This window comes from Phaenicophaeus curvirostris, chromosome Z (genome assembly GCF_032191515.1).
Source record: "Phaenicophaeus curvirostris isolate KB17595 chromosome Z, BPBGC_Pcur_1.0, whole genome shotgun sequence".
Lineage (NCBI taxonomy): Eukaryota > Metazoa > Chordata > Aves > Cuculiformes > Cuculidae > Phaenicophaeus > Phaenicophaeus curvirostris.
Window position 1 is genome coordinate 57,305,319 of NC_091431.1, and position 24,854 is coordinate 57,330,172.

The 24,854-nt window shown below is 35.8% G+C and overlaps 1 protein-coding gene across 1 annotated transcript in view; it reads right to left on the minus strand.

Moving 5' to 3' along the window:
* The window catches only part of IL31RA (interleukin 31 receptor A), a 37,187-nt gene that overhangs the window by 3,248 nt on the left and 9,085 nt on the right, over positions 1-24,854 (minus strand). Inside the window, exons 2-15 of the mRNA XM_069879783.1 lie at positions 23,617-23,698; positions 21,402-21,698; positions 20,027-20,147; positions 17,693-17,874; positions 16,208-16,359; positions 12,061-12,226; positions 11,381-11,463; positions 10,610-10,826; positions 8,964-9,146; positions 7,797-7,898; positions 6,198-6,344; positions 3,598-3,738; positions 2,227-2,320; positions 616-694 (exon numbers count right to left, since the gene is read on the minus strand). Coding sequence (XP_069735884.1) covers positions 616-694; positions 2,227-2,320; positions 3,598-3,738; positions 6,198-6,344; positions 7,797-7,898; positions 8,964-9,146; positions 10,610-10,826; positions 11,381-11,463; positions 12,061-12,226; positions 16,208-16,359; positions 17,693-17,874; positions 20,027-20,147; positions 21,402-21,698; positions 23,617-23,668 — 2,016 coding nt within the window. The 5' untranslated portion in view covers positions 23,669-23,698. The remainder of the gene's footprint in view (positions 1-615; positions 695-2,226; positions 2,321-3,597; positions 3,739-6,197; positions 6,345-7,796; positions 7,899-8,963; positions 9,147-10,609; positions 10,827-11,380; positions 11,464-12,060; positions 12,227-16,207; positions 16,360-17,692; positions 17,875-20,026; positions 20,148-21,401; positions 21,699-23,616; positions 23,699-24,854) is intronic.

Genomic DNA, 24,854 nt, shown 5'->3' on the forward strand with positions numbered 1-24,854 from the left:
TTTTCATATCAGATTTTCTGTGCTTATTAAAATAAGGAGTTGCAAAGAAGGCTCCAAATCAGGCTTGGACTCTTTTCATCTTTTCCACTCTAACCAGTCATTTTTCAGACAAAAGCTTTAATTCCATTCTCCACATATTACACTTTCTATGTCAACTTCACCAACTCCACTTCATACAAAGAAACATCAAAACTTTAGTAAAGAATATATATCCAACAACAAGAAAGTCAGAAATATTAGTAAATAATATATCAAATCATATTGTATATTGCATTGCAAAGTTTTGTGCAGAAGGAAGGAGTTATCCAGATGTGGAAATCTGATTCAGTAGACTCCATCAAAGCAAATGTAATTGTCTTTGTTTAATAAACCACGTCCACCAGTCACTTTATAACTTCGAAACATTATTTCTCCCTAACATATAAGAATTAAATGGATATACTTTACAAAGACCTATCTTTTCTATTAGTTTGAAATGCAATGAAGAGAGTTTTACAGCACTTAAACAGAAGAATGAAACTAAACAGTTTATTTTATTTAGTCATAAAATTATTATCAGAGAAAGAATTCTCTCCATTTAATTCCTTCTTGAATACACAGAATTGCAATTATTACCGGAGATGCATCAAGAGGCCATTCCACTGCAACACTCTCTGCAGGATTCGGTATATCAGGCCAGCAAACTTTTTTAAACCTATCATTGAGAAAGGAATTTTAGTCAAATGATGAAAGAAATACATTACTGAAATAAAACTAACAAACCTCCAGAGAGCCCAAATATGTCTAATACATAAAACCTTCATAAAGGAAGTCTTTCCTATATTAACACAATCTTTTTGATCAAAATTGTTTCCCCTCATATTAATTTTTACTGCAGATCTCAACAAGTAAAAAATCTTTGGGGTTACAGAGACACTGCAGATAAACTACTAATGTACTAAACACGTTTTTTATTATATAGTACACCAAGTAACAGCATGCCAGAATAAGGCTGTATAAAGAACCTGTTGTGACCATGTTTCAGGGTGGTTCTTCACTGAAAAGCCACCTCAGGTAAACTTTGCTCTAGGAAAGCATTTCTAGCACTACACTAAAACAGAGCTACACCAAGTTCTTATGTTAATAACAGATAAATGGTGCTATCTGACACTGTAGCGTATAACTGTCCAATGGAGTAGTAAGCAGGAAAGAAAATTTAATCACTCGTCGCTACTGGGTGTGTATATCAGTGAAAGAAAACTAGGCTATAGCTTGACTTTTCATATTTGATGTTTATAAGGACATGAACACCCAATGACATCTCAAAGTATTCTCTAGAATCAAAACCTAAGTTTCTTACTATGGTAAAAATTCAGAATACACACACAGGTGAAGATGCAAAGGAGACGGAAATTATACTTACTACTTCAGCTATAATTATTACCTGATGATTCACATAATAACCTTGGTTCTAATAACTTACATCAACCCAAAATAGTTAGGATCTTTAACCTCCTTATTAAACTTCAACCAAACAACCTAGTGCTAAAGAAATGCACACAGTTATCTTTGCGATGTTATAGCATCCTCATGCTCTGAGGAAGCAATTTAAAATCTGTCAGTGGACATCGGTGACAGCAGATAGAAGTATTATGAATCATGCATAGCTATGGATCCATACTCATGGTCAAGCACCCAAATACTTTCACATGGTATAATTTCTAGCTTCTTCATTACTTCTATACAGGTCAAGGAAAGTGTCGCAAATAAATACAATACTATTAATGTAGTTAGATAAACAACAGCTGTTATGTAAAATGTGTTCTAGCGGTATACTAGCAGATATATTAAGAGGGCATAAGAAACTTTCTTTTTGGCACTTATGACTTCAGCAACTGGTTTTAAAGTATGCTTCCCTCACTTGCTTGACCACGGAACTGCAAATGGCATTTAGCATTCTCCATAAACTTACATAGGTGATACATAAATCTGTTTCTCTGATCTCTTCTGTTCCTGTTTACTTCACTTTGTAAAACTAATATTTATTTTTGGACTGTAGCACATTAACTGCATGCACATGACAACTTGTATGCTTAGTGATTTGTTTCTCCAATTGCTTTTTTTTTTTTTTGATTCAACATTGGTTTGGAACATGTCAAAAGCATTTAGAAAATATAAAAAAATTGCCTTTTACAAGTTAACATCAAGGGATGGCATTCAGTTTTAGAAGGTAGAAAATATACTCACGTGTGTTTTTTCAAAACGCATGTTATCCAAAGGCCTAACAGAAACAACATGCTTAGTCCAATGGGTAGAGCAAAGAAAACAACATCTTCTTTATCTTTGGAGGAGGGGAAAAAACACAGATGTTTACAATTTCTTCAGGTATCCCTTAAGACAGCCAATTGTCAACATCCAGGTCACCCAATTAGCACAATTCTAAAGAGCTCTGTCAAAGCAGCCAACATACTATGCAGTATTCATTGTACAATGTGTCAAAAGATGAGTGCTCTGAATCTAACACAGTTACTGAGCCAGAAAAGCAGCTCAGGATGAGACCTCTCAAGATATCTCAGGAACAGATGTACTGCATTTTAAACTTCCCTTCATTTAACAGAATCACACAATAATTCAGATTGAAGAGGACACCTGTAGATCACCTCATCCAGCTTTGAAATTAGAATCAGGTTGCTTAGGTGCATACCAAGCCAATCTTTGAAAGTCATCAAGGATGAAGTCTGCCACCTCTCTGGGCACTTGTTTTGAAGTCACCTAAAACTACCACATGGTGCCACTTAGTTTTAAATACACAAAAAATATGGTTACTCTGACTGCAACATTGCACAGGTTTCTGAGCTAGCTTCCAAGTACCTACTAGAGACAGTACTGATAGCAACAGAGACCAGATCTCACCATAGCATAACTTACCTAGCATTTGAGGAGCAAACTGTCAGGTGAATTTACAGGCAAAAAATAAATTACTTCTGAGTCCTATGACATGTTTAAGGATAGCTCATGCACTTTTTCATATTTCACTTTCACCACCACTACGCCTATTTATATATGTACTGAAAACATTCTTCCAGAAGTAGAAATGAAAACACCTGAACTTCTGACCTGCAGTCATCATACCAATCTGTTAGGTAAAATCTAGCTAAAATAAATAGTAAGAAATAGAAAAAGGTATTTCCTTATACACGCTGGCCACAACCTATGCACTCATTTATTAGTTAAGCTTATATAGCAGAAAAGATGCAATGTGATGCACAGCTATCTTAAGTCTAGTATCTCGGTTAAAAATGTCTGGTTTTTTCATAAACAGACACTCCATCCCATAACTGAGAGCATACAAATTGTTGCTTCCATAAACATCCACAGCATTCCACAGCTTTACTGACAACAAAATAAAGGCTTTGGGTATTGATTTCTAATCTTGAGGTTTTAGTCTGTGAGATGATCACATAGTTACAGTCAGCCAGCATCTGTAATTCTTCCTTGTTTTGTTTAACAAATTTAAGAAGAAAAAAAAAAAGCAAATGCCAAAACAAAAATAACCCATATTTGCTGCTCCCAAGTTTGTTTTTAAAACAGTAATAACTAACTTAGAATAGTACTTACTGAATTTCAAAGTCTTGAAGGTTTTTGGCTCTCCACTGGTTCCACCAGCTTTATTGTTTGCCATGATATAGACAGTATATTGCGTATTAGCCTGTAAGGACTTCAGTCTGTAGTGCAGAACGTCAGAGTTCACAGTTTCATCTTTTTAGAAGATTTATGTCAATAAACACAAGAGAGTGTTATATCAGGGAACTATACACTTATTTAGCATCTTTTATTATGATAGATCACGAAGTATTTTAAAGACAACCTGAAATACAAACTGACTTTATCAGTCCTGTGAGAGAAAAAACTTAAATTACCTACCAATGTTTAGCAATGCTACTTAAAATTTGCTAGGGAGGGATCTCTTACGCATTTACACTTTTAAAAATAAACACTTTTTTTTTTGCTAATATAAAAGATAGGTAAGTTATGATTTTCTGTAGTTTATTTTATCATTGAAAACAGTGCTTTGATAATTTTATTTCCTAAAACCTAGGCTCAGAAACTAAGAACTTAAAAGTTGCTGCGGCTCACGAATTGTAACTATATTTTCAATACCTGTAGCTATACATTGATCATCTTAAAGGATGTAATCTATCACCACTGAGATATCGCTCCAAAGTCAGAGGAAAGCCATAATCAACAGGAATTTTGTTTGAAGTTTCAAAATGCTTTTTTGAACAGAACTCAACATTTCCAATGCCTTCTGCTATTGGAATTAGTAACAATGTGCTTCACTTTTAAAAATTTTTAAACAGGGCATATATTGTAACACTCTATGTCTACAAGCAGTATTAAAAGAACACTCATATTATTAAATTAAGGTCACTAAAATATTTTCTGGTGCATAAAGTCAAAGCCAACTCACATCACCATTCAGTTCAGTCAAGAAACACCTAGGAAACAGATATGTTCTTAAATGAAGGAGTGGAGTGTGAAGTTCTAGAGTTAAAAGGTCATCAGCGAAGCTATCTTAGCACAATCCATGTTCTATTCCTACCAAAAAGATGTGACATCAGAGAAACCTCAAAAAATATCAGTGCAGTAGCATTTTGCCATTTAAATTCTGCTCACTTGAACCACTATTTAAAACAGATTTCCTAAAGAAACTAATCTAAATTTCTAAAATGGGCAGAGTCTGCTTCACATTAGATTATGGAGACATATGGCTCCATGCAAAGGCGCTGCACATCTTGAGGATGACCCTGCACAAAGCAGTCTGCATGAAATTACTCAGAAAACAACACAGCAGGAAAAAATGCATATAGAGGACTGAATCTGACAGCATTAATCAGCTTCCTCTTTCCAATTTTATAATTACCAAGAATACTCTTACCCTGGCTCTGAACTATCCAGAAGCAACTGAAGACGTTACAAAATTTCTAAGTTTGAGATCTGTTTACAAAAAGATTATGTGAAGTGTCTGCTAACAGTGATATCTAAAACAAGGAGGAAAACTATTTCTGAAGCACTGAATGATCCAACACCATCCTCCATAAAACCATACAGGAGAAACAAATTTATGTCACTGAAATACTTCTAATAAAATATTCTGCTGAGATTTAGGCTAGAGAAGCTCTGTATAGACAGGATTATGCTCACACTTTGTATGGATACTACTCCTGAGGTAGGAGATTAACAATATGCTCAAAAAGTCATGCTACCAGCCTCCAGACCAGGAAAGCAATGCCAAGCAGAGAAAATCAAGAAAATTTGAATAAATTAATCTAAAAACTATGTCCAAGGAAACTATTTCTTGGCAGCTTCATTTGGTATTTAGTTTTTATTTTAAAACTGACTTAAAAAAACACTTTTTACCAGAAAATTCCACCATTCTGTTCCAGAAGCTGAGGACTTGGGAAAAGCATCCTTCCAAGGACACACACGGAACTTAAAAATTCACTGAACCCTACAATGTTCAAATTCAGGAATTTGCACAGGATCTTGGACTCCTGAATACATTTTTAGCTTCCCCTTAGATTCTCTACTTCTGTCACGACTTCTTCCACTAGCTTCAGAGGTGTGTCACAATGGAAGAGAGACTTGAAAATGGAGGGGGGCTAGTACATATGTAAAAGGAGAAAACAGTAAGTATCTGACAAATATTACTAATTTGGCATAATTCTGAAAATTTTATCTTTTTCTCTTGACAGAGGACAACCTGCCAGAAGACTCTCATATATGAGTTTGCATCCTGGTCTGGAAAGAGAAACAGTATTATCGTGCTACCATAGACAGACTAAACTTATCACCTGGAGATCCACTAGGTTCACATCTGAGAAGCAGAAAGGACTATGTGGTCAATAGTCATGTCTGTACTGCCGTGGGTAGTAAAAATCATTGAGAGAAAGTAGTGCTGTTCAAAAGTTCAGAATAAAGAAAATGAACAAGAATACACATGTAATATTAAAGCAGGGACTATTCACCAGAATTCCCCATTATTTCAGTTGCACCTAAAAAATTTAACCACATTTCAGTTCCAGTATTTTCAGGCATATTTGTAACATACAACTACAAACTGTGCTAATAACTATGAAAATAACTATTAAAATCTACCTTCAGCCCACAGATTGTCACAACCCTGTTGAAAGCATTGATGTTTAACATATACTTACTCAATTCTTCTCCATTTTCAGGTTTATAAAATATTGTATAGTTCCTGATAAATCCATTTCTTTTATCCTTTGAAATCTCCTTCCACTTTATCATAACTTCATTTTTACCCAGAATGCCCGTGTCAGCCACAGGTCCTTCAGATGGCTCTGCATAGAAGCATTATACATTACAAAAAGTAGTAAGAATCTTAAGTACTAAGAATTTGTTCAGCCTGGGGAAAAGAAGGCTCCAAGAAGATCTTGCAGCGACCTTCCAGTACCCACAGGGGCTACAGGAAAGCTGGGGAAGGACTGTTCTCAAAGGCTTGTAGTGATAGAATGAAAGGGAAAGGGTATAAACTGGAGAGGGGCAGATTTAGGGTAGACATAAGGAAGAATTTCTTCACAATGAGAGTCGTGAGGCTCTGGAACAGGTTGCCCAGGGAAGTTGTGGATGCCTGGAGGTGTTCAAGGCCAGGCTGGATGAGGCCTTGGGCAGCCTGATCTAGTGGGCAGGTCACAGGGGCATTGGAACTGGGTGATCTTTAAGGTCCCTTCCAAACTAAACTATGCTATGATTTTAAGTACCGCAATGTTATCCATCTATGTTAACTCACACGTAACATTAGGGGCAATAAATGTAGAAATTAATATGTCACCTTAGAACTCTGATATGGTCCTTTAACTTTTCTCACCTTCCTTAACATGTGATTTCTTCCAAACACTTCCCTTCATCTACTCTGACATTTGCATAGTTCTCAATGTTAATGCACCCGAATACCTCAAGAACATTATAAGGATCAATCCTCATAATATCAGAGAGAGATCAAGAGATAAAACATCCCTATGCTTTTTGTGCAATACAACCTCACGTGCATTGCTCATAACTTTGAAGCATGAGTTCTCTGTGCTTCAGTTTCAAAACAAGTATCTTCCTTCCCATTCTCTGACAACCTTTACTGCTGTCACAGCTCCCTATAAATGGAAAAGCACTCAAAACAAAGTTCTAATTGTGCTAGTAAATATTACTCAAACATACAATACTGCATTACCTCCTTCTAGTAATTAATGCTGTTTATTAGTAAACTACATTCTTACAAGCACTGAATTCACATTAAACTTCTTCAAATAAAGAAGCCTTCCTCCCCTCACATGCCCCAAAACACACTATTTTATCCATAGTTTCTATCCAATCACCAACATCATTGCTTCTTAACATTTTCTTATGTGCAGGACTGCAAATATTAAATACATTAATATTATTAAATACCAAGCATTAAAATAATCTAATTGTATAACTATATAAGTGGCAACATTTAAAGAGATAGCTAGTTCAAAAAACTGTTTCATGTTTGCAGTTATAATCTTTCCAAGTGCTTTGTAGGGAACATGTAAAATTCACAACATATGAGTGGATTTGAGCAGCAATGCACCTGTATCACAAGATACAAATTTTCTTTACTGAACAATTCAGTACCTCATCGATCAACAGAATCTGGGGGTTTTTTTCAGCATGTACATCTCTCCTTCAGTAATGCCAATGCCAAACTGCTCAAAGATAATACACCCTAAGGGACAGACAACAAAACATCTTTCACATTATTAGTTTAAAATACTTACTTTTTTCTTGAACATAAGTTTGTATGGAATATGGAGCTGCTACTTGATTTCCATAGAGAGGATACACAGAGATGTTATAGCATACAAATGGTTTAAAGTTTTCTATAAAGGAAAAGAAAGAATAGTTACATACAAATCTCTATGTGAGATTAATACAACAAAAGTGGAACAAATCACAATGCAATTCTAAATATATTGTTACAGACCTCTATTCTTCATCTTTTCAGCAAGCACAATATATATTTATTGCCTCAAATACTCATTACTACCCTTAAAGCAATGATTTATTTTGTAATATTCATAACAGCACTTGGTTTCCAAATCATTTTACACTAGAAATACTTTGAATGGGTAATTGTACCTACAGCCTTATTACAGCTTCTCTATATGAAGCCACTTGCTCATCTCGTAACAATGCAAAGTTTCAGAGAAAGTATATTTTGAAATAACCAGTACAAAATAATACTGCAAATCTGCTTCTAATCAGCTTGACTCAAAAGTTCAATTGAATATGTGAAATCTCTTCAGTAGAACTTTGTATGGTTCAAGATATAGTTCAGGCTTCTGGAAACAAAGTTTTGAACTCTGAACAATGCAGCAGTCAAGTAACCAACAGCATACAGCCCCTACTTAAAAGCACCTCTCTTAATTTGAGAGGACACACCTGTGGCTTTACAATTTGCAGGATAAAATGAGTGTAAAGGGTTTTCTAGACCACTTGTTCATGAAGATTAATAGCTATTGATGGATCTCTGCATTATATCAGCACTCAGCCGTTTTTTCAGTTCCTCACACCTACTGCAACCAAGAAAAAGTTATGATGGCCCACACACTGTCCTTAAAACAACTGCACAAAAGAATGCCAGAATCAGGCCTGAATATCAGGAAGTCTAAATTTGCCTCAGCATTTCTCATGTGACTTGTGCTTAGAGTGAAGAAAGATCTCCAGTATACAACAGCTGTAAATCCCATGTATCCCTCATAATAAAATGCAGAAATAGTGAGATTTTCAGCATAAGAGTCAAGACTTGCCCATCTGAGTTGAATGAGTAATAAATTGTTCCTGACTTTAACTCTGAGCAGATTTTTGCTTAATTTGCCTATAAATCACTTCTGTCTCAGTCAGTAACACAAATCTAACAGGCTGTAACTGATGAATGAACATACTTTTGTTACTTTTCCAGTTTGTAGAATTTGATACATATTGCCATGATCTACCAAAAGGATCTGTCTCCAGTTCCTCAAACCACTCAACTACATATTCAGTTACTTCTGGTTTGGAGGCTGTCCATTCCATGACGACTTCTTCATTTGTTGTAAAGATGCTCACCGTTTCTATAATCTGAGGAGCTAAAAATATAACAGCAGATGTTAGCAATTCTATTTTCATAAAAAATGTGAAAAGGAAACAATTCAAACACAGCAGATTACTTCTTTAGAACAATGAGATTCAGTCAAGGTTTGAAAAAAATTTAAACCTATATATACATGCACTCACTCAATATACTTGTGAAATCATAGAATTGTTGTAATAGAAAGTGGAGGGAGGGGAGACTGAAGAGATGATACTCAAGGGGTTTTGCATAAACAGTCAAAGATCACACTCTCTTTTAGGATGTGAATTTCACTGTTTATATCATATTGCAAACTGATTTACTACCCATTTTACAGGCACCGCAGAGACGTAAGTTTTAATTGGATTTTCAAAAGACAACAGGAAAAGCATACATCAAGTCAGCAAGGATATGAGTGACAATGAAGCAGAAGTGAAGCATGAACCTGCAGAACAGAAGTAATGAAACTGTGAGTGAAAATCCAGCCTGGCAAAACAGATGTAAAAAAGACTTGGTGAAGCAGAGGGGGAAAAAAGGCCTATGTAGGAAAAAAAAAGCATCTCAGAGCATGGAAAATCAGAACAGCATTGTTGGATACAGAAGTGGGTAAAGGAGTAGTCAGCAACCTTCAGGACAAGATGACATCATGTCTACATATCAAATTTTCTTATTGGAATGGCATTTGATTGAGCAATTCTAGGGGTACACTTGCACTTGTTTCATGAACAACTCATACAGGAGAAGTGATTCAAGTGCGTCAAATAAAACCTCTCTTCTTGATCATGCGTAAGCAGCTGGATGTTGCAATACAAGGCTCACTGAGATACCAGAGTTAAATTTAAGAGTCAAAACCCCAACTGTTGTGAAGTAGAGAAGACCAGCTTCCTGACCCTGGCAGTAGGTCAGATGGGTACTTTGAGAACGCCTATGAAATGAAAATAAATAAAACATCTCTCTCTCTCTGCCTCCATTGATATACTTAAGGACTTCTATTAAGCACATCTTTGTTTGAACGTTGTTGTTACATGCACACCAATAATGCTCTAAGGTAAACCAATTTTATGACATAGTAGACAGATGAGACAGAATTGAGTGAGACTATAAATTTATTTGGGAGGTTCAGGGTTAGAAAAACAAAACCAGAAAAAAGCCTCATAAAGTAATAAAATAGAAATTCTAATAAGACAACAGAAAGTGGTGATATCTGAAGAACTGTATCTCAAAACAAAAATCCCAGCAATAATTGCCTATAACAAAAACATGGTATATAATAGCAAAATATGGCAATCGGATAATACTGTTCTACAAAAAAGTAATGAGTACACAGCTATGTGCATAACACAGTTGTTTATACATATAGTTCTATGACAGATGACCTTAGCACAATTTTTCCTCCACAGTAACTGAACTTACACAGGTGTCAAGAAGATCATTTCATTATTAATGAGAAAAATGTATCACAATATTGAAAAGTCTTACTCTTTTCATCAGTGGATGGAATCCTCAAAATAGCTTCAGGAGAATTTCCAGCAGAGTTATAGGCAACAACAGATATTATATATGCATCTTCATTTAAAAGTAAAATAATTTTCTTATCGGTAGAGTTGTTTGTCATTTGAAGTGCAGCATTTTTTTCTGGCAAGTACTGTATTTTGTAGCCTAGAACTCTCCCAGAAGGTGGAAAATTGTTCACTGGCTATTAAAAAAAAGAAAAAGTATGCAGTAGTATGTATTTAACAGTGTTATATGTATAATCAAAAGTATATACTGTGTTTAAGAGTCTAAGTCAAATTACAAAATAATTACACTATATTTAGAAAAGGGAGGTATTTTCTTCAATCTCGTCTTCAGGATGGTCAGATGCAATAATTTAATTGAAGGAAAGGTTCAAAAGTCAAATACTGAGATTTCAAATACAAAATGCTTCTAGTCACTCTACTAGATTAAAGTGAATTTAAACTCAGGTTTGTTAAGCCATATAATTTATACTTTGTAAGTTGTAAGGATTCTCAATCAGATATCCCAGTGATGTGAACACAAAACCTTCCCTTCTGTAGAGATCACAAAGCTCTATTCATCTACCATTCAGCAAACAAAAGCCTTTTCAATTCTGCTTTAGTTCAGTGAGGATTTTTTCTGATGACAGCAACGCCCCCCGGCAGTTACATGTCCTACAACACTAAAATACTTAAATGCAACATCAGCTGCAGGATAAAAATAAGATTATCAATTCAAGCAAAAAGTATATACCTTCCACATAAGATGTACAGATCTGTGTCCAGCTGAGCGTGAAGGTTCAATTACCCTCCATAAATCCACTTTTTCTGAGGGAGCTATTTAAAGACACAAAAATATCTTGAAATCTGATGTTATATTAAAAAGATAGTGTAATATAGTAAAAAAAATATGAAGGTTTCAAAAATACAATCTGAGAAAAACTTACTAAAAGTTTTCCCTTGTGCAATGTTGTGCTTTTTTCCTTAATTAGTATAGTTTTGCTTTTTCTGTAAGTTTCCTTCTGCTTTATTTGTTAAGTTCTAAAAGAGATTTTTCTACTGTTGTTTTATAACTGGCAATTTAATTGCTCTACTTCAATTAATTTTATTAGATATACTTACTATGCCACATTTCTGCTACTATCCTACTTAGCAATGCTCAGTCTCATCTACACTTTTGACTTTTCCCCTCTTCACTGTCTACCCATTCATCCATTTTCTTCAGTAATGTGTTGTTTCTATCGCCATCAAATTTCCTCCACTACTTGCTCCTTTTTCAGTTTTTCCTCATCTATATTTAAATAAAACGTGTTCTGTTTAAACAACAGAATTCTAAACCCACGACATTGATACTATGCTGAAAAGAGTTTTCCATTATTAAATCTTAACAGCCCAAAGTAAATCAAAGAAAACCATACTAAATAGTTACCCTACCTTTCTCTTCTGTGCTTGCTGTTTTCTCTGTACTCCACTCACTCCAGAATTTCGACTTATTATTGATACATCGAATGGCAACTGAATACTCTGTGGAGTCCCACAGTCCTGTGAGATTATATGATGCTATTTTCTCTGAAGAATTCATTAGGACAGTAGCAAATTTCTGAAAGTAAATATAGTAATAAACATTACTTACTATAAACTTGCATGCAGATAGATATATATTTTTATAAAACCACTAGATATATATTTTTATAAAACCACAAAGGATACAGTTTCCATGGTTCTCACCTCAATCCTCTCAAACTCAAAATTACAAGTTTCATAGTTCATTTTTTTACGCAACATCTTCATTCTTAATGTAAAACTCTAGGGTCTCAAAATCTTGGAGTCAAATCTAGGTCTGTACTGACCGACCTGTGGCTTGAACTGTGTGCACACAGGTGATTCGAGACAGCCAGCATGACTTTACCAAGGGCAAGTCCTGCCTGACCAACTTAGTGGCTTTTTCTGATGAGGTGACCACATCAGTGGACACAGGAAAAGCAATGGATGTGATCTATCTGGACTTCTTTAAAGCCTTTTACACAGTCCCCCACAACATCCTTCTCTCTAAGTTGGAGAGATTTGGATTTGATGGGTGGACTGTTCAATGGATAAGAAATCGGTTGGATGGCTGCATTCAGACAGTGGTGGTCAATGGTTCAATGTCCAGATGGAGATCCATGACAACTGGTGTCCCTCATGGGACCAGTGCTGTGTAATATTTTCATCAATTATGTAGATGTGAGATAGAGTGCACCCTCAGCAAATTGGCAGATGACACCAAGCTGACTTGTGCATTTGTCACACCAGAAGGACAGGATGTCATCCAGTGGGACCTGGACAGGCTGGGAAGTGAGCTTGTCTGAACCTCATGAGGTTCAACGAGGACAAGTGCAAGGTCCTACACATGGGTTGGGGCAATCCTCAGTTTCAATACAGGATGTGATTGAGAGCAGCCCTGCAGAGAAGGACTTAGGGGTGCCTACTGATAAGCTTGACATAAGCCAGCCCAGAAGGCCAACTGTATCCTGAGCTGCACCAAAAGCAGTGTGCCCAGCAGGTCAAGGGAGGTGATTCTGCTCCTCTACTCCACTCTGGTGAGACCGCACCTGGAGTGTTGTCTCCAGTTCTGGAATCCTCAACCTAAGAAGGATATGAACTGTTGGGATGGGTCCAGAGGAGGGCTATGAAGATTAGAGGGCTCGAGCATCTCTGCTATGAGGACAGGCTGAGTGAGTTGGGGTTATTCAGCCTGGAGAAGAGAAAGCCGGGGAGACTTTATAGCGACCTTCCAGTACCTCAAGGGTGCCTACAAGAAAGCTGGGGAGGGACTTCTTACAAAGGTATGTAGTGACAGGATGAGGGGTAATGGCTATAAATTGGAAGGTGGAGGATTTAGATTAGACATTAGGAAGAAATTCTTCATGACAAGGGTGGTGAGGCACTAGCACAGGTTGCCCAGGGAAGCTGTGGATGCCCCATCCCTGGAAGTGTTCAGGGCCAAGTTGGAGTGCATCTCTGGGGAAGCAGTGATCACCTGCAGCTTGTGAGCCAGCTGGATACTTATTTCTTTTCTTGTTTTTCTTTTCTGAGTTACAGGGTGTTGCATCTCTTAGCCATATAACTGTAACAGTGTGGCTGTAGGCCATGCCAAAGATTATGGGCATATGATTAATTTTAAAGACTAATAAAAACAGAGAGAATTCTGGTCCCAGGATAAAAAAAAAAAAAAGCAGATGAAGTCTTACAGTGGTGAAGGAAGACAAGAATACAAGAAATGACTAATGAAATATCTTCTTGGGAAAGTAATGACAAAGTGTGTAATTTCGTCATCTTAAAAGGAACCCACTCACACCTCACTGATGGCAGTCAAACTGGATTGCTGTCCCAAAACAAAAAGCAAAAAAATACATGGAAAGCAGGAACTGGAGTCAATGCAACAACTCAACTGGACTGACAACAGAAGAAAACAACAGGAACTGTGGGAAGATTTTTGTGTTTGTGTACAGAAGGACTGGTATAGTCACTACACCAAAATCAACATCTTCTTTTCCACATTGCAAAAATTAACTAATAATTAACAATTCTGATGACTGAAACAAAAAGACACTAAAATAAACATTCAAGCTAGCTAAATTCTAACAAAATCACCAAAGGTAAGTTTTAGAATAGAGAAGAATCCCTCTAGGGTGCCAAATCAAAGTAGTAGTGTCATGTAAATTCACAACAGCGGCAAAAACTTGTGAAGAAATTCCTGTCTTCTGCCAGTTGAAACTTCCAATGAAAAGTGACTCAAACCATAACAATACAAAATGCAGACACTCATTCCTTGGAACACCATAATGAGAAATACAATGCCTAATGAAGCAACCTCTGACCTCTGAAAATTTTATTCCATTCGGATCTTAAGAAACTCATTTTCAGAAACAGGAAACTGCTCCTATGAGAATGAATACAGGGATCTATAAACCAGACAGGTTACAGACTGTTTAGTCAGCCTGCCATAAAAAGGGCTTCAAAACTAGTACCAGTCTCCTGCACAACCTGACACAGGATGGCAGACACCCTAGAGTAGCTCATAGTTACTTGCCAAAAAGCTATGAATAGTGTTCTATTATAATTAGTAACTTAGTACATGTTAGTAAAAAAATAAGTCATCTCTTTTTCACTTAATAAAACCAGTTCACAGCAAACTCCAGTAACTGGATTGTTTTGGTAGGAAGGCTTAAAAGGTCAACAAAATAGCTGTCATTTGGTCAAACTTTTTTTTTTTTTTTGCATATATGCACAGACAGGCAGAAAACCAGCTCCTATATCTAACTAATGGTTTGAGGCTGTCTTTATTCATTATTTCACTGGCTATACACAAAATTATCAGTCATAACTGTAAGATCCTGTAGAATTAAACTCACTGAATTTTTGTCTTTCCTGATCACAGCTACTATTTTTTCTCTACAAAACCTGCAGAAACATGCAGGTAAGTTCTGAGGAAGCAAATGGATGTAGATCACATTTGATAGTGAAAAAAAAGATAGGTGATTTCTTACGCAGGTGGTGACAAATAGATACAAAACACAGTAAGTCTGCAACTTCACAAAAAATACGTATGCAGTCAACAATTGGGAAGGATCTCATATGTCTTGACTCCAAAGGATTAAAACTCTTGAAAGGGTCTTTTAAATAAACATTAGTTCTGTTTCTAACACTGTGTGTGGACCCAAGACACCCTGCCCATCTGATTATCCCAAATATTATGTCCCAAATCCAACAACTAATATTTTACGTATAAAGTAAAGATGCTTTCCATGACAATGTGAAGAGGATGCTAATTAGAAACAGCTTTAGTATCAGGAACTTTTTTAAAGCTCTGAGGACTACACAATTCTTCTCTCCCAGAATTACACATTTAACGTATAAATTAGTTAAGGAGTTAAGGTCAAGGCTGACATCTCAGTTTAATATACTTTAAAAAAAAAAAAAAAGAAGCAAGACAAGTAACCAGGTCTATTCTTAAAATTTTGAAGAGGAAACCATAAGACCGCAAATAGAATCACTTCAGCACTGAGAAGCATTGGAACAGCACTTCTGAAAGAAGTAAATGGCTACATTCTACAAGAGTTGCATTTCAGTGTCAGAAAGAAACTCAGAAAAAGAACTTCCTTTAATCTTCCATCTTGCAAAATTAAAGTATAAATTCACTTGAAAATTAATGTATTTTTAGTCCACCTTAATCTGATTCAACTACTGTTGCGGGGAGTAAATATTGTTTTCATCACCAGAATGTGACAGGAAAATAAATCATTAAAACTGACATTGTGTGTAATCCCTCAGCCTATGGTCATCCCTTAGCTTTCCACAGAAATATTCAGAAGTACATTATGTACCAAAACAGACACTGACCAAATGGAAGAGAAAAAGTAACCCTAGACAACAAAACAGCAACCCTAAGATCATGCATACATAGCTATATTTCATGAGGACAACAAGGTTTTAATCATATTTCCAACTACTTGTTGCCTTTATTTCATTAAGCTTTTTAAAGCACTAAGAAATTAGTCACAAAGAATCTAACATGCACAAGAAAATTCATGTAGCTTACTGAGGAGTTTGGATAGACGCTTCTGTATTGAAGCTCACAAGTTAAATCTTCTGAAGGGATAATCTTCTCAGGCATCTTCCAGGTTACTTTAAGCAACTGCTTTATACCAGTGATTTTTTTAATTGAAAGTATTTCAGGAGGTTTAAATTTCTCTAGAATAGAGAAACAAAAACTTTAACAAGGGAAAATACTTCTATAAAAGTTCTGCATTTTTCCATCTATGTGTGTTCCATAATGTTTAATTATTATACCAATAACATACATCCTATCAGAGTATTTACATAATGGTCTATTTTATAGACATAACTGTACATATAGGAAGTTATCTTTAAGACAGAGAGTACACAACTGATGCAATGCTGACAAACCCCTTCTCAAACATACGTGCAGATTCCTTTCATCTGTATCAGCACTGAAGAATACTACTCAGAGACAATTGCAGGGAAAAGAAATGAAGTAAAGCTGGGACAACAAAATCAAGTCTAAACTGCAGATGAGGGGAGAATTCAGCTTAAGAGGAATTTGAGGGAGAGAGAAGTGCGAAGGAGGTAATAAGAAAAGAACGGATTAGCACTGAGAAACTAGATGGCTAACATAGAAAGTAAGGAGGAAAGTAAGGCGGAAAGTAAGGAGGAGCCACAGCAGGTCTGAACACAGGAAGTGAAAGAGCATACGTGGCTGGAGAGCTGACAGAGTGCTGCAGCAGAAATCTTAATTACTATTACTCCTGGGAACTGCAGAAAATTTGGTTTTGTAACATTCCTAACCAGGAAGTAGACTAGCAGAGTAAATAATGGGCAGAAATGATAATATCACTCTTCATTTACTGCCAAGTATTGCACTCAAAAATACAAAAGCACAGTCCAAGTACCACTTAATTTGACAAGAAGTTTTAGTATGTAGCCTTTACTTGTTAATATTAACAACTTAATGATTTACAATAGATATAGCAGACAATAGCTTAAAAAAATATTGTTGCAGTTAGATGTTTCATCATATAAATATTGCCCCCTATCATTTTTCACCATTTTTCAGTAAGACCAAGAAATTGCTGAAAGTTGCTGCTGTACCATCAAACAGTTTGGGGAATTTTACATTAAAAGGCCATCAGTTAAAACATAACAAAAGACTTGCTTCAACTGCATTGGAAGCATCCAAATTTTGATGAGAAAAAAAATTGGAAAGGATGAAGCATTTCATTAAAATCTAAATGCAACTCCAGAAACTTCATAATTTTAGCTAACAATTGAAATTAGACGGCACTTCAAAAATGAAACCAACTTTAAACAAAATGAAACCCAAATAATGGCTTCAAAACTGTTACACAGTTTTTTTTTCATTAGTTCCTTCTGCGTAAACCAACTCTGATTACATAATATGTTTCAGAGTTCTCTAAGCTGTATGCTGCATGTAGGGAAAAAGAATTGGGAAGTGTGTAGTTACCACAACATTCACTGCTTTATATTTAACTCTTTTTTTAATTACCTATCTTTTCCATAGGTATAGGAACACAATCTGATGAGGCTTCACCCAAAATATTTTCAGCTTTCACCTGAAAACAAAAAGAACTACTATACGGAACATGCGGATGATAAAATGAACACGACTCCACTTTGCTTTCGCAGATGCCCATTGTACTTGGAGGAGTCATGCTTCTTACAGCCATCCTAAAAAAAAACAAAAGAGAAGAATAAATGAGTTAGAGGTTAGAGGATTTTCTTTGAATAATTCAAACTGATTGTTTGGTTACTATTTTGTTATTATTTATATGGTCTTCAGGTTGCAGGACATATTTACCAGTCATCATCTCCTTAGAACATAGGTTTGTGCAAACGAATTCTCTTTCCTCATTGAAAAGCTCCTGCAAATGCATAGCAGTAGTCTGCACAGACTCTATTAGTTTTAATTGCAATTAGTAAGACAGCCTTCCAGGATCAATAATGAAGATTAGAAATGCCCTAATGGGGGATACCACATGCTATCATTATTTTAGATTAAAATCTCAAAAAGAAGTGAAATCAGGTAACTCCACACAAGACAGATACACAGATACAGCAACTAAAACATGCCACAGGGAACTGTGATAACAAGCTGTTGTTCATTTTTCAAAAATAGAAAAAAAGCCTAATTGTTCCACTGCCAAGCTATAACAAAGTAATAGAAAATTGAGAGATCTTCCTGAAAGAAGACACTGATGATATGCTGTCTTTACAGCCTGTACTTTCGTAATACGTAGTGTGGGATACAAAACTAACAAAATTCATTTCGTTTTACTGACCGACAGGGAATTTTCTCAACAAATAAAAATTCATACATGGGGCTATTTTAAATACTTTCTGTTATGCAGTAAGCAAGCAGATCATTTGCATAATAAAAAAAAAAGTTTGAGGCTGGTATTTCATAAACATTTTTAAGCTATTTTAAGCTTGCACTGCTGCTAAAGAAGCAGTCCTACCTCCCCTAACATGAATTAGCTGTTTGTTTCTATCCACAGCTCTCCGCCTCCATGTACCAATGCTTACAGTAAACTCAGCTGGGGAGTTTTCTCTATTAAAATTAATGGTTAGATTTCACTGGAAATTGATTTAGCAATCCAATTCACTGTGTTATTAAAGAAAAATTTGTGCTGGTAAAGGAAGGAACAATATTGAGACTTACTTTCAATAGCTATTTTAGTTTATGCTTTCACAAACTCAGCTAAGTTATAAAATGTAGAAACACTAGAAAGAGCAAGAAAATTCTGCCTAAGAAAAGTGAAAGGCTAAAATAGAGATCAAACCAAAGATGCTTTCCTGTCCTACCATTTAAATAAATAAGACACTATGTTCTAGAATAACTTAAAATAAGAAAATATGTCCTTTGGAGTCTGAACGCCTTCAAGTTCTCAAAATTAACTTTAGACATTTTAGAAAACACTTCATGAAAACATATTACCTAGAGTCTTGAATAGGCAGAAAAAAAAGAGCACCACAGGGAGCATTATTATGAAGAACAGATTGAGAAGTATATTTTGGAGAAAATCTGTGCCATTACCTTCCAAATTATATCTGAGGATCTGCCTTGGAGCAATACTGAATCATCATTTTCACAGTAACTTTTGAAAAAGTTCCTAAACTATATTTAAAATGTAACAGAAACTAAAAGAATAAAGTATTTATATTTCTACAACAGGGTCACAAAAACACTACAAAGCATGAGACTACATAATCAGTATTTGTAAATACAAATCCCCAGAGATGAGCAATCCAAAAAGGAAAAGTAACTCTGGAGTCTGTCACTGCAACCTTATAACTCTCAAAGGTACTTAGGTGAAAACCTACCGGTTTCAAGCAGAACAACACACACTTTAATACTATAGTTTTAACTGTGATTTTTTTTGAAGTAGAGAAGGAAGCAATCTTTTTTACCCACCTAAAACTAGGATAGTTAGTTACACAGGCAATTTCTGTGAAACACTCCCACAAAGTGCCTCCATTCTCCATTTGTACCAGCCTCCCTCAGCTTTTGATCTAACTAGCAATGTTACTTCAAGTCAAAAAGTTAAAATCAATTCTGATGTAGACAGAACCTGACTGAATTATCTACTGAATACTGGGTTGGAAACACTCATTTCCTTCATACAGCATACTAAACAGGTATCAGCTTGTAACTTTTTTCAGCCATTACCAACTCCAAATTAACTGAATTTCCTGAGGAAATGCAATGACTCTGAGCCGCACAACATTTCCAATTTCTTTTTAAATATAAGTCAAAATATGAGGGGAGGGGAGCTGGTGATCTCACCCCAGTAATCTAGTTCCCATTACATCCTATACTTACATTTTTCGGTAAAGAGTATAGTTGGTTGAAAGATTTGTTTCTCTTCCTGAAGTCCAGTTGCAGGTAAGTTGGTCATTAAAGTAATAAATGCAGGAAATATTTTCTGGTATGTCTGGTCGAACTACAACGATGCAAATTAAAGAAAAAAAAAAGTCCAGTAAAAAATACATAACTTTGGTGTACAACTGATTTTGTTGGTCAAAAAGCAGAATATGGCAAACTTCCCTAAGTGGTCTGCATAGCATTTGATTTTATAATTTCTTACTGCCCTCAAAACCCCTCACAAAACCAAAATCAAACATGGTTTTTCTTCCTCTGAGGAGACACATGTTCTCCAACTGCTTCTCAGAAGTACTTATCTAAGTGGGCCTGAAGGCATTTTTGCAGTAGCTGCTTAACTTTCTTATATCAAACTCAACACTAGTCCAGAGAGTAAAAGGAAAACAAAGAAACAGCACAGAACTTCAGGAAAAGGCATTCTCTGAGAGATAAAACTCTTCTTTCTTCCTTCCCAGAACGATGCACAGCCTCGGAGTGCAGCAGGCAGCTTCCTGGGAAAAACATCTGTATGGCCTTGAAACGATCACTAATTCTGGAGTCTCTTTATCTTATAAGCAAGACAGCGCCAAGGAAACAATCCTTTGCAATCTCTGTAGTCTGAAGTCATCTGTAAAAATGTAACACCCTCAAAGACTTCTTTGGTAAAGCCAGACTTCTTCACTCAAGAGAAGAAATTGGAATTGAAAGGAAGAAAACTGCCCAGTGAAATAGACTGGTATTGAAAAAGCCCTCTCTTCTGCCCCACCTAACATAACACCCAAAACATCTTTCTTTTATTGACAACCTTATGGCACACTAAACTTCACAGACAGGCAGTATGTACTGCTGTGTTTTATTCAAGAGATGTATTTTTCTGTATTTATTGCTTCTTTACTAGAACAGGGCCCTCAGGCATAAATCAGTATAATCTGAATTTAATCTGTACAATCAATTAGAGAATCTGTAGACAAATTTGTCCTGTAACCATCCCCACAAAAGAATGTAAGAATAATTTCTTTGGAACAGATGATTATAGAGGAATCTATCCTGGATAAAGCTAAAGTTGGCTAGACAAAAGACACAGCCAAAGGGACAGACCTAGCACTCTCTAGACTCAACAGAAAACCTCCAATCACTTTGGCTGGAGAAAACTCAGAGTCAAAAGGGTTATGGACCAGTGTCAGTAAGGAGTGCCTGCAATTCCATGCTTTTTTTTAATGAAAAAAAGGAGACACTTGAACAGTCCTGCAATGTCACAAGCTGAAAAAAATAAAGTAGTTATTTTAAAAATAAAATTTAAAAATAAGTAAGTTATTAAAATGTTAAAATTACTTACATCCAGATTTAACTTCAGTGTGAACCAAAAGTTGTTCCTTGCCTAAGTACTTAGTAAAACATTTCACATGAGCTTTGCTGTAAGTGAAATTATGGATGGTTATACTAGATACAGTCTCGTTCACAATGTTATAGTTTTCCTGAGCAATCAATTCATGGTTCAATTTCCAGATGATGTGGCTTGCATTTCTGTGAGGTGTGTAGTGTTTTCCGAGAACACAAAAGAGTCTCAGGGTGGATCCTCTTTCAATTTCAGGAGATGAAGGAAAAATGTCAGCATCTCTGATATAGTTTTCATCTAAAAACAAAAATAAAATAAATCACAAAACCTAATTAATTTTAAAACACCAGTGGAATTTTTTTTTTATATAGTTCGTGTAATTAGATTTTTTTTCATATGGAGTTCAAATAAAGTGCTCAGCTAGTTATGATTTAGATATTGCTGTTTGGAAACTCAGCTTATATTAAGTACTACACTACGATAGTTATTATACAGGAATCGTATTTCCATACCTTCCCAGAAATAACTGAGAAATTTCAAAGCATATGGTTTTTAATCACTGAAAATGAAGAAAAGAGACAGTTGTCCTTTAAAGCTGTTTTTTAAAACATTTCTGTTCTTAAAAGGTATGCATACCATTTAGAGGTTATCCTTACTAATTACTATATCAGAACATACATCAAACCGGTAAGTTTAAAATTTACACCAAAGTTGCAATATATTTGAATATCTCATTCCTACTTTTACCTCTCATAAAATTTAAATTCCCAGATACAGTGCAGGAATTGTATACAAAATGCATGTAAAAGGAAAGCAGAAGCAGGCTGAATGAATTATTTCAGCAACAAAATTATCAGACGCTGCAAGAATCACTGCATTGCAAGTCCTGCAAGGAGCTAGCTCGGTGAGGATTGTTTCTCTTTTGCCTGCTACTTACTTCATGAAGTAAAATTTCAAAAATAAATCCGTTAAATAAAACAAAGAAAACCCCAGCTTTTGCAGATAGAATGTAGGAATGAAAGGGAACCAAATACTAAACTACCATCCTTGTTTTTTGGTAGTTCTCTCATTTCCGGGTGCATTAACTGTAAATTGCTCTATGTGTTTCCTTCTGTGTCCTTCTTGTTTCAACGATATTTCTCCCTGTTTCATAGGCATCCCTCCTCCCAGTAATAACCAAATAATTTAAGACACAAATAGCATTATTTAATAAATTTCTATTGTATGTTAATTTGTACGTGATAAATTACACATGAACTTTCAATTATAGTCAGTCATTATTTCTATCTGCCCTTGGGACTTCCTGTTCTAACCCACATTAATCAACTTTATCAGGTTAAAGTGGTACTGTTGCCACAAAACACATCTTTAACCCTCAACCACTTTTTAACTCCTGTTATTCCCTTTGTGTGTCAGAAGTGCCTGTGCAGTGAACCAAAAGGAAACCAATACTGATGAAAAATAAAAGCATGTCAAAACATAACATCATTTTCCATCCAGATATGATTCCTCACTGCTTCACAACTAGCCACATAATCATGTATTCCAGCTGAAGCACAGGGAGATGAAAGTTGGAGGGAGTGCAGAACTACCTGCTCTTCCAACTTCTGCAGTTGTCTTTGCTGGCTTAAACTGAATGCCAAACCATCACATCAAAAAAAAAAAGTCACATATTATTAGGAGACTTTTAAAATTAGGAATGAGAGAATCAGAACATTAGTAGTCACTGCATGAATTTCTGAAAAGGTAATACTTGACTTCAAACAGTTCAAAACCAACAGATATTAACTGCATTTTAAGTGTTCCTGTAATAAACATTAAATTGTTCCATCAGCAGACCTCCAAGGTTACTAACCTTTACAACCCAACAAGAATTGAACTATGATACAACTTCCAGATGCAGGTTTCCCTTCTATATCCTGTGCTGCAGTGAAACAGTTAACCAAGTTTTAAAATACTATTTTTTGCACTTCAATTACAAAAAAACCCCACCCAAATCCAGGCTATTGTGATGTAATTAACATTCCACAGGAGGATATTGAGAGTGCCATAATTTTTTTTTCTCTCTCTACTGTATGCTAATTATTCATTCACCTAACTGCTATTTTTAAAATACTACATTTTCATTTTCAGAACTCTGAGATTTGATTCGGAGAAGTCACCTTTTGGAAAACTTTCTCATGGCAATACAGGTGACAATAATAATAAAACATACCGGCCACGGAGCTGCAGAGCAGGACAAACACCCAAATCAAACAGTGGAACATTTCTTTTTCAGTAACTGCAGGCAGGAAACACTGTCACAAAATAAAAACCAAAAATAATAAGTTTCAAGTAAAAATACCCCATTAATACTTTGTAAGCATTTGTGTAGGAATTAATAACGCATTTCTCACTTGCACTCGAATTAAGTATTGTTTTGTCTGTGTGTTACTTTCCTGCACAACAGGGGGAATTTGATTCAGTTTTCATGAGATAAGTGTATATATTTCCTATAAATAAAAGATTTAGGTACACATAAAATCCTTTTGAAGGCAATTCAATCCACCTAAGTAATTTATCTTTCAAGGATCATGTAAAGGATTAGTAAGAAATACGTCTACATCCATTTGAAACACAGCCTGCCCAACTATCTTCTGAGCTGTCACTTAGCAGAGCGAGTTCCTTCAGAAAGGGAAGGCTGTTTCAGGAGAAGGAATGATGTGCACCACCAACTAATAAAATAATTGTTCAGGAAGAGGGCACCAGTCTCAGGTGATCGCCACTTGAAAGCAGGTGAATTCACATTGTCTTTACCCCAGGTAAGTGTCCCAGGCACCACACTCGAGGACACTCTGCAAAAGCAAGGCAAGGCACCTCTCTTTATCTTGCTCCTTGAATCTGAACGGCTGTGCAGCCAAAGTACCCCAAAACTCTGGGGTAAGAAGGAAGAAAACAGAGAAGTAGAATGATTTTTTTTTTCTAAAGGTACAGCCAAATCCAGGCTTTCCAGGAAAAAATTACAGAAACCAAACACTTGCCTTGCTTCAGGCACTACTGTCATCACTCAAGATTCAGCAGATGAGGATCTAGGATTCAATATTATATTAACAGCTACTATGTTCATGAGCCAAAGCCGGGCATTCGTGTTTCTGCAGATAGTTAGGATCCTTGTTTCATATTAGGTTTTCAGTTGATCTGAGAAGCTGCTGTCTCCCTAGAACAGGTACACCAGCAGCCTTCAGACCAAACAAGGCATCTCCTCCTTCCACAGGGATGGACAATGCTAGGAAGCAGGTATGCCCCACATCACTGTTTGGGACGGACATCTATCTATAGGTGTGACATAGACAGAAGGAGTTCTGCCCTAAGTTATTATCCCTTCCACAAAAACCTCTTGGTTTTGCTACAAAATAAAGTTTACAGTAATCTAAGAAAACACAGCAAAACAATTCTTTGTGCCTAGTTTCTGCA